This window comes from Pygoscelis adeliae, unplaced genomic scaffold, assembly GCF_000699105.1.
Source record: "Pygoscelis adeliae isolate BGI_AS28 unplaced genomic scaffold, ASM69910v1 Scaffold302, whole genome shotgun sequence".
In the NCBI taxonomy this organism is placed as follows: domain Eukaryota; kingdom Metazoa; phylum Chordata; class Aves; order Sphenisciformes; family Spheniscidae; genus Pygoscelis; species Pygoscelis adeliae.
In genome coordinates this window covers 1,139,726-1,150,289 of record NW_008824372.1, presented here as the reverse complement: position 1 = coordinate 1,150,289, position 10,564 = coordinate 1,139,726, and the positions used below count along the sequence as shown (strand labels likewise).

General features: G+C 39.9%; 1 protein-coding gene across 1 annotated transcript in view; it reads left to right on the top strand.

The window, feature by feature from the left end:
* RAD18 (RAD18 E3 ubiquitin protein ligase) overlaps positions 1-10,564 on the top strand; it is a 56,191-nt gene that overhangs the window by 7,693 nt on the left and 37,934 nt on the right. Inside the window, exons 4-5 of the mRNA XM_009320094.1 lie at positions 6,136-6,494; positions 8,644-8,743. Coding sequence (XP_009318369.1) covers positions 6,136-6,494; positions 8,644-8,743 — 459 coding nt within the window. The remainder of the gene's footprint in view (positions 1-6,135; positions 6,495-8,643; positions 8,744-10,564) is intronic.

The window sequence follows — 10,564 nt, the reverse complement described above, 5'->3', positions numbered from 1 at the left end:
GGAAAGAAAATGTTAATGTTGGTCGTACTTAGCAAAATAAAAGCTGTGCTCCGGGTCAGTGTGTGCGTGGAATAGAAATCATTCTAAATAGAGCTGAGTGCTGATCCCATTTGTACTTTTGCTCAACGTTTAGCTCGTGCACAAGTGTTTGCAGAATCAGAGCCTTCATTATCATTTGTGCTCAGTGAGTTTTGGGAGTCCTGCTCCCTCCTGGTAGAAGTGGTGGACTCTACGTTTCCCAGTAAAAGTGAAGATGTTGTGTCATTCATTACGGCCCATTAACGTTACATTCTGTGTGAAAGGGTAGAGGAGCAGTTTTGAATAGGCTTTAACAGGTCTGAATTCATCATTGCCCTGCCCTTGTGTTCAGGTGCACACAAAGATCCTGAGCAGTGAAGGAGTTAAGGGAATGCACTGCTCTGATCAGTTATGCCCATAGGCTCCTGTCAGGGTGAGAGCAAGCTTTGCTCAGCTTTCTCTCTGCTGCTTGTGCTGTGCTTTGCAGGCAGAATTTACCACTCTGACCAGCTCAGGAGAGCAAGACAGGGAGTGCTGTTTGTGCCATCTTTCATTTATGAACAATATTTTTATCAGTTGCGGTGAGGCCAGTGTCTTCAAAAAACAATAAATGTAAAGTTTTAGGGTTGTTTTGAAGTTAATTTCATTGTCCTCTAATAAAGAGATTATTTTGGTGAAAATTGTCAGTTTCTGCATCATGTAGTTAGAAAATTTAGCAATAGATTTTAGAATTATACTTGCATAAGTAGAAAACTAGTCCTTGCTGAAAATGATCTGTGCTTTTTTTCCTATGTAGGGAAGAAAAATATCTTTTTACTTTCAACTTTTCTATCTTAGTTTCCTAATCATGGTTACTTGACAGCTAGTGAGTCAGAGGAATAAAGACATCCACTCTGAGCGCTTGAGAGAGCAGGTACTGTCACTTCTGATACACTGACTAAACTTCCAGGAGGACTGCAGAAGGAATTTCGAGGAGAGAAATTGTCCTTTAGTAGAGTTAGGACTGTCCTGTGTGAGCTGTTCCTAGGAAGATTCACAACCCCATCTCTTCCCCGGAATTTATTTATGTGGAGGCACTAGATTCCCACCTACTTTCTCTGCTTCATAGCTGCTTCGGCAAGGGAGAAGTAAACAGACCATAAAATGGGAACCAGGACCTCGATGAAGGAGGACACTGAAATTTTTTTTTGTGGGTCTTGCAGATCTGAAGAAAAATAATTTCGCAAAGTGTTTGTACTGTTATTAAAGCATGCCTGGCAGAGAGAGTATACTGTATACAGTGTATTAAGATGACCGTCCATTTTTAGTTAAACTAAAAGAAGCATAAATCCCTCTCCTAACCCAAACCAGCGATTAAAGAGGATGGGTCTCAGAGGAGGATTTGGGTAGTGGTTGTAACAGTACCTGTTGATCATCTTTCGGCCTTTAAAGGGTGCCTGTGCTCTTCAACTGAGGTTTGTCAGCTGTGATGCATTTATTGCTTTTGTGCCAGGAAGGTAAAATTGTCTCTTCTAAAACCTTTCAGAGGTGATAGTAGTCTGTGTTAAATTCTTAAGAGCATATAATAGATAATGTTGAAAACTGCATGCAAAATGCAGAGCTTTTTGAAAATTGTGTCGTCCTGAGGATTACCAGTAGAATCAGTTTCTAGGTGAGCCGGACAGTCTGGTGATGGTAGAGGGTGGACTTCTCCATTAACTGCATGCTCTCTCTTGACTCTGCTGTCTGTCTCTGAACGAAGGACGAATCTTCCACTCTAGTCAGGCTTGTCCGGATCACTCCAGTAACGGCTATCAGAATTCCTGTGAATAACGAGAAATTTGAGTAATTCACTCTGGCGGTGAGGGAGGGGAGTGACAGTTGGTAAAGGTACTGTTGGATATCCCAGGGCTGTGCGGGGAGTGCCTGCGGTGCTCCGGCTCTTCCATCCCTGGGGCACCTGGGTTTGGGACACCTGGGTTTGGGGGGCCTGTCCGGCAGGGCCACTAGATGTCATCACACAGCCAGTGAAGCTGCTCAGCGGGCCCAAAACATCGTGTTCTGGGAAAAGCCAGTCTGGGAGTTTTCTCTCCTCTTTTGAATTTAGTCCTAGCATTTTCTGTATTTTCCCACAAAAAAAAAGGCATACAGAGATTTCATGTGTGTTTTGGCAAACAAGTTTTCATATTCTTGTCCTAGTGTTCTTTCCATTGATTCTGTGCCAAAATCAGATCCCTTCGGAAAGTCTTTTCATAAGTCTTTATCCTTCAATATGAGGAAAAACTCCGTATGATTATTTGTAGACTAATGGTGTAATTAAAACAACCTTTATTATCAACTTATGTTAGGATAGGTTTTGGGTTTTGTATTGTTTTTCCAGTTTCTCTCTCTTTGTTTTATACCGGACCATATTTTATTGAGACAACTGTTATTACAGAATCTGAAATTTCTGTTTAGAAGATTTCTTTATTTTGGCTGCCTTCATGCAAATATTAACAAGTTGCATTTGAAGTGAGGTGGTCTTTTATTAGGGTACTCCGTCTTGTCAGCTCTGGAGCAACTCTCCTGAGTTCAGAAGTCTATCCTTTCGTACAGGACTCATTGCAAAAATGCCAAGCTTTGTACTCCGAGCCTTTTGCTGTGTGTCTGCCGCCTGCTTCTGCTGGCCACGGAGCTGCCTTCCTCCCTCCAGCTCTACCTTCAGCCTTTATCGGAATTGCTCAACTGCCCCTTGCTTGGGTTTGCAGTCCGTCTCAGGTCCAGGCCCACCTCCAACCATGCGCTTTGGCCCGGTAGCCGTCCTGAGGGGCAAATCAGACTGAAGTTTTCCGCTTCGGAGAATTCGAGGTACTATAAGCTGTACTATTGTGATACTTCCTGAGAAAGAAATGTTGAGAAAAAGGCATACGAATCGCTCTTAAGTCTGGTGAAAAGGTAAACTGATGTGAAGTTTGACTTTTAGGACTGTTGTCAGCTAGTGTGAACACATTGGGAAACACATCTTAGCTAGTGAATACGTGTTGTGGAAAAATAAACAGACGTAATCGGTGGTTACAGATAGTAGAATGTGTTACTTTGGCAAGAGGAGGAGCTCTCAAAAGCAATAGAAAATACGCAGAAAAGATGAGGGAGATCAGTTGCGTTCTCTAGATGAAGACAATGAATATAGGCAACTGGCTAATTGTTCAGATATTTTTGCCTTTTGGGGCTGTATTGTTCTTTATTTTGTGGGAAAACTTAACTGTGATATGATGCCAGATGACTGCATTTACAGATCTGTTAATCTGAGCCATGCAGAATTTAGCTTGCTGTAGCATAGGATGCTGGGCTTTTGTGTAAAAATGGTTGCTTAACAGCCAAAAGAGTAATGATAAGACTGTGTGTTGACTTTGATTAGCTACTTTAATGGTAGGCTGCCTGTTTGAAAACGTGGGGGAGCCTGGATAAATAGACATTTTTTTACATAACCAAAAGATAAATTCCTTGTTCAAAAAGGGGAAAAAAATAAAAAAAAAAACCCAAAACATCTTTACTTGAACACCCAGCTGCATCCTTTTGAGGATTAAACTTTGCCTAAGTGTATTAGGAATAAAAGGCAACTAATTTGTTTGCTTTTGAACCTGATCGTAGAATATAACTGTCTGTGATGTGACAAGTCTTCTGAGGCTATAGTTTGTTACCTTTAAGTTGAAGAATACTGTGCGTTTCTCTGCAGTAAAATGAGAACCTTTGCCAATTATTGCTGCTAATGGCCGTGTCAAGCAGACCATGCTGTCAGACCTTTCTGATACTTCTGGGTGAAATACACCCCTTGTAAACAGCAAATGTGAAGCAGGAGTGGGACAGGGCTGCACGAAGGCACTCTGTTTATGTTCCCATTAACTAGCTCCTGAGTTCCCCGTGAAGTTGATCCTACGCCAACAGTAGCTAGACCACTCTGTGTCTGTGTCAGCCGGGGAAATAACCTCCTTAAAAACCTCCAGTCCATATCTAGGCATAAGCAGACAGAAAAACATAGTTTTGCTGCCACACTTAATTGCACTTGTTGGCACTGCAGAAAGTTAGAGTGTCTTGGGACAGATGTGAATTGCCACTGACAGATGTGGTCAATACATCCAGTAATCCAGGAAACTTAAACTCCAAATCGGGCTTCTGGATCTACCTTGAATATAACCAGTACAGAGCGTTTGGTGTGCTGAGCAGGTTGTTCACCAGGAACCCAACTTAAACTAGTGTAATTGTGGGATCATCTGGTGACTTATGTATCTTTTAAAAACAAGTTGATATATACAGACAACTTGTAGTTAGTTGTTCTTCTCAGGCATGAAAAATTTTTATTTTAAAAGACTGAAAAGTTTTCCAAGTAGTTACCCAGTGCTGACCTGTCTTCAGTGCAGCATGGATTGGGGAGGTGGAGGCACAGGGGCACACGAGGTATACTGTGCCTTTTGGTGTAGGGGCTCGTAGGCTCCTCAGCATCCTCAGAAGCTATCCCTGTTCCCATCCCTTCCTCTTGTGTTATCCTGCTATAAAGAGAAGTGAAAGGGGTGTCCTCCCTACCCCACTTAGCAAGTGGGGACAGAGTATCCCTTAAGAGGTGAACTCATCTCCTCCATTCGTTGTTGGAGAGGTGCTTCATTTCCTTTAAGATTTTGCATTTTTTTGTAAGCTGTCCCAGTTTGTCAGAGCTTGTAGATGGTAAAAAGTTTTTTGTAATTGCCTTTTTTTTGGGTAGGACTTCTGAGGATGCAGCAGGCTGGGGCTTGGCAGCTGTGCAGGCTTTGCACTCTTGGAGAGCTCAAGTGAATGGTGTACAGGTTGCCAAGGGATGATGGAGCAGTGAATTAAAGAGGAGTAGGTTAATGACTGCATGTATACTTCTGCTGGCTGTCTTTGGCTGGATGATATTAAAAAAAAAAAGATCCTCAGGATGTGAAGGACTCTTGTCAAAGTAGTAGTGGGTAAGAGTGGGGCATGTGGTTTGTTCATTATTGATGTTAGTGGGAAAGCTTTCCCTCCACCTGTGATGATACAGGAGTGAAAGTGAACCACAAGGTATATGGGCAGTCTAGACAGCTGCATTGCTATGCTGTCTCCCTGGCAAGAATGCAGTCTCTGGCTTAATTTATCTTAGATTGATCTGTATAAAATACATGGTAAAATAAAAGGATTCTGCAAAAACCCCTGGGGTGGGGGTAGGAATAAAACATGTCTAAGATCTTTTGCAATTGCCTGAGTTAGGACAACTGTGACTTTATAATTCTTCATATTACCGCAAAGCACTAATGAGACAGACAGGAGAATGAGCTTTCTGCTGCTACTGTGTTCCTACTGATAAAATACAAGTTTATTTCATTGAAAAGAGACTTCTGTTTAACTCGTGTCTTGACACGTGCTAGCCCTGAGGAGGGTAGGAAGTACAAGTGAGGGGTAAAGCATGCATAGATGGGTGGTAAGCGTTCTGGTGGAGATTGAAGTGGGCTGTTCTTGAGGTCGGTTATGTTTTTCCCTTATTTTATAGGAGAAAAGAATGGAGGGTTTGTGCTCATTGGCTCATTATCGATGAAATGTGATAGAAGTAGTTTGGGCTAGCTGACGCTAAATCTGAAGAGCGGACAAGCATGGAGTTATCTCTTGGTGGGTTCTGTTCAGCTGGGTGGGCAGTGAGCAGCTGTGCTAAGGAGATCCACAGTAAGGAGGGACAGAAAGAATATGGCAACGCTTTCTGCTAAGCTCTTTGGTTTCAGGAGCCTCTGTCACAGCTGGTTACAGTGCTTGAAGTACTCTGACTTGAAAATGGTCAGCTACCATCTTCAAGTAAGGGGGACAACTCTTTTTGTTCTTTACTGTGTTCCATGTGATGTTTTGAGAGGCATTTTATTACATCTGCAAAATGTAATTTATTTTGTTTGAAAATCAGGAAGATAATTCTTTGATTCTGTAGAGCATGGCAAGGCTCAGCTCACATGCTTCTGCTCCTGGGTTGTGTGGGCTAGCCAATTCCCAAGTGCTGCAAGGGGGAGAGGGAGGAAGGAATGGAGGAAAAGCTCCATCTGTTTTCGTTCTGGTTTCTTCTCAACGAAAAAGCTGATACTGTTCAATGTAGCTAACTGCATGTTGTCTTCTGGATGCTTCTAGACAACAGCTGTTCCAGCTGGTCTTGGATACTCCACTGATTTCATCTCCATTGGCCTGTAGTAGGCATTCAGCTGGCAAAAGCCACGTTAGGAGTCCTGTTTCTTGGCCAGTTTTAAAAGAAGAGGTGCCAGTGATTGACAGTTTCTTGAGAAAGGAAAAAGTCTGCACCTTGACAAAGGAGGCAGATGGCCTGGCAGGAACACATCAGAAGATTTTCAAAACTGAGGAACGCCATAACCTTTACAGCAGTTCTGCAGAGGTTGATGGTAAAGACAATGAAGTGGGATCACGAGAGAGTCCTGAGTGCACCAAAAGTCATGAAAAGTCTTCTGCATCTGTGGTAAAAGTAGTCAAGAAAGGTGAGATGCTTAATTTTTGTTTTTGTCCTGTTCTCTTCCCGAAGTCTGTGGTTGTGGTTGGCTGTATGCATTAAAGTACCTTGGGTACGTGGCATTCATCTCGCTTCTCTGCATTGTTCTGATCTGCATTGGCGTGTGCAGATGCTTCCCGTTTAACTGGACTATGCTTCATTCAGATTACTGCTTACGTGGGACAGCTCTGCTACAAGCATATTCTTGATGAGGAAGTTTGGGCTGATGCCAAGTAATTAAATGGAGTTCAACACTTACAGATTCCTTTGCTTTGAGTAACAACTCTAAAAAACAGTAATTGCACAACAGACTGACTCAGTAAAAAATGAAGTCACTTTCTCTTCTTCTTCCCTGTAATGACTAGACAGACAACATCGACATTCATTCTGCTCTCGTATCCTTAAGTAACCAGAAGCAAGGTATTTAATAATGTGTTTGTTATTTGAGGGGTGCACCCACAATCAAAATTATCATGGTTTCAGTTTTGTTAATATTCCTATTCATACACTCTCCAGAAGAAAGTAATCTGCTTTATTCTTCTGTAATACTGCAGTGTTAAGATTAATTTATTTTGAAGCATGAAAATGCCCATTTATACTAATCAACTACAATAAAATGACAGAATCCTCTTAGTTTTGACATGATGGCAGCCATCCTATTGACCCAGTTGAAAGCCTAAATTAAAATAAAAGACCATGTAGGAGTCCAACACTGATTCTTATTAGTTCGTATTTATCTGTTCTTTTGTTTAACAATTTATTCAGCTGGAACTCTGAAGTTCATATTTATTCATTAGCTGGGTAAATACTGCTTAAAGACGTAATACAGCCGGAAAAGTAGCCATATGAAAATGGCATCAGCTTAGCCAGAAGTTACGTTTCCTAGTTTTAGGCATCAGACCTGCTCATGTTAGTAATTTAAAACCATGAAATTTTACCGCTCATTTATTCTTGAGCAATTGAAATTTTCATTTGCTTACCATTTTATGACCTTATTAGATCCTCGAGCATGCATTACATTGACATTATTTCCACAAATGCAAAGTAGTTGGTCAAGCAATGTAAATGAAAGACTTGAAATGAGGCAATGCTGAAGTGGTTTTAGTAAGTCTTATTTGTTTCTGTGTTAAGAATTGAAGTGTTAACTTCAAATACAATAATAGACTGCTCAGAACTATTGTGTTGTTACTGTCCCAACTCTTCTTTTTTTTTTTAACCTTTGACTAGAATATGATGTCACGGGAGTCAGGAATTGCAATGCAGTGTTACCAGATAACGCTCTCAATTCCCACAACATTTCACAGTGTTTTTCATAGGTTGTTTTTTGTTTTGTCTTTTAAATCAAAACCAACTTCCTTCATACTAATACAGAAGATGTCAGTTAAAGAATCTCTTTCTCATACTGTTTATTTAAAGTTAGCCATTTGTTTTTGACATAATGTGATTGCTAAAGACAAATATTTTAAGTCTGTGTTTTTTGACTGTCTTTATGGGTGATGTTTATAGGTGCTTCTTCAAAATATGATGCAAGAAGAATTCTGAGTTGGGTGGGACCATGCTATGGAGCATTTCTGACCCTCTGAGCCCAAGTCACAAAATCTAGTTATCTGTACTAAGAAATGAGTATGAGGCATGGTTGGGTCATAGGATTCCTGTGGGGCTGAGTTAACTCATGTGTTGACAGTCCTGTTGAGAGCCATAGGCTGGGAACGTTATGTTAATATGAATAAAGTTTGTGCTATACTGTTTTATCAAGATGAAGCAGCTTCCTTTATTTGGGAGTGAAATACTGCAAAAGTGAAAGACATTAGCACGGAAATATGCTTACGTTTATATTGGCCCCTAGGTTTCCGTGTAGTATGTATGTTATTCTAGATTTTTATCAGAGATTTCATTCCATCTGACTGCAGGGAAGATGAGAGCCATTCTGATATTACATAGAGAGGGAAATAAGTGTTCTGGAATCAAAATGAGAGCGAAAAATGAAGGTTCTGGATCGACACGCCAGAGCATTTAAAAAAAGAAATCTGGAATTCTGGATTTTCATTTTCTTCAATCAACAATTAATTTTTCAGATGAAAACATTTGCTCTTTGCTGTAATATACACACTAGTAAATTCCTTCTCCCTTGCTTGCAGTGGATTGTCCTGTTTGTGAGGTTGCTATTCCAGAGCAATATATAAACAAACATCTGGATAGCTGCTTGACAAGAGAAGAGAAGAAGGACAGCCTTAGAAGGTAAGAAACAGCTTTAAGAACTTTTATATGCGCGTAGCCATTTTTCTACACTGCTGAAATAAGAAATATTAGTTGATGGGTTATAACACGGTGGATTGTGTTTCATTCTTGGTTATCTGCTGTATAGATCACTCTAAAATCACTGTATAAATATGATAGCGGTGATTTTTTCCCTCTCAAGAAAGTATGTGGATCGCCAGCAGAATTACTTTTTGGCTTTTAGTGGCAAGAAAACACTGGACAATGTTTTAAAGAATTCAACACAGGGAGTAAAACTTTGTACATTATTCTTGTCACATTTCTGCTCACTAGCATTAAAATTCTATTCAGATAACACTTACTCCCATTTTTCACTTTGTGAATGAATTGCTTCCCCTGATTCAGAAGGGGCAAAAGACAATTGCTTCACTAGCTGTCAACCTAAAAAATAAAAATTGCACCTTACTCTGCTCACTGTAGTTCTTTTCAGGTTGCCCCAGTCAAGCTTGTTTCTTTGAGATCTGAATTTCCATAAGATTAATGCATACCTTTGATGTTACGCCTCTGCCCTAGAATTTGTCATGGTCACCACATTCACATCATAAGTGTAGATTTCAGTTTGTTTTACTTACTAGCATAAATTTAGGCCATTATTATTTCTACCTGATCAGACTTAAGAAGTGCAAGGGACTTCTACTGCATGCGGTTTTACTGCATACTTGTATTTCAAATTCCTGTGAACCTTGAATTAGAAAGTAATTTTATGTTAAAGCTCTTATTTTGCCCAGTCATGCTTAGAATGCAATCTATAAGCTAAAGGACTTTGAAAATGAATAAATGGTAAATTAATATTGAAATCTGATGTTACATTTTAATTTTCATTTGGGATATTTTTAGTGTTTTCTCTGTTCTTAATGAATGGAAATAAAAGCCAGAGCTTTCTTTGGTATCAAGCCCTTGTCCCTAACAGAATTTTAAACTTTGCTTATTTTATCTAGACTGCTTGGATCTTAAGAAAGTATCATGCAAGATACTTCTCCTTAGGGACTGGCTGTTGTGTATTAAATGCTGGCTTTTTGGCAATGTATTTATTTTATGGCAGTGTTGTTTGGGTTTCAGTAACAGCACATCTCTAGTTCTTTGAGGAATTTTAGCTCTGTTTATTCTCAAATTAGGAGCACATGGCATGCTAAGTTAACAGTTGAGCAGTATTTCAGCGGAACTGATAATTTAGTCCCCCAAACCTGCACAGGAGTAATTACAACAGGTAAGTGTATGTTCACAAAGAACACTGCATTTCTAAAGGATGGGAAAAAAAACCCACCAACGTTAAGATTCAAAACTGTTGTCATGTAGCTGTCTGCTTGCAAAGCTGTCATCACTCTCCTAGGTCATGATACAAAGCTTCTTCAGGGCTTTCAAAAGATTTAATTATTCAATGAAATTTTTTATATTTCCCAAAAGAATCTGAAAAAAGTCTTTTCCTGAAAAGTGTATTGTGGTAATGCATCTTTTTTTGCCAGCTGTGCTACAGGGGCTATGTGAGAGTAAAAGAATTAAAGATAATTTTTGTGTAAGCTTTTTTTTTTTTAAACTTTGAAATTTATTTTCAACATGGTAAGTTGAAAGTGCTGAATACGGTTTTCAAACAAGTCTCTTGCTTTCACAATGGGAAGCTGTTAACTTCTCTGTAATTCAGAGCAGTGCAGCTGAACTTTGTTTTGCTGCAGGAAGAAAAGTGTCTTTAACTAAATGCTCTTCTTCTGTAACTAATACATTATTTAAGCTGAAGAAGGTGAGCATGGCAGTAGATGGATTTTGGTACCTTTGTTATTTTGGTAC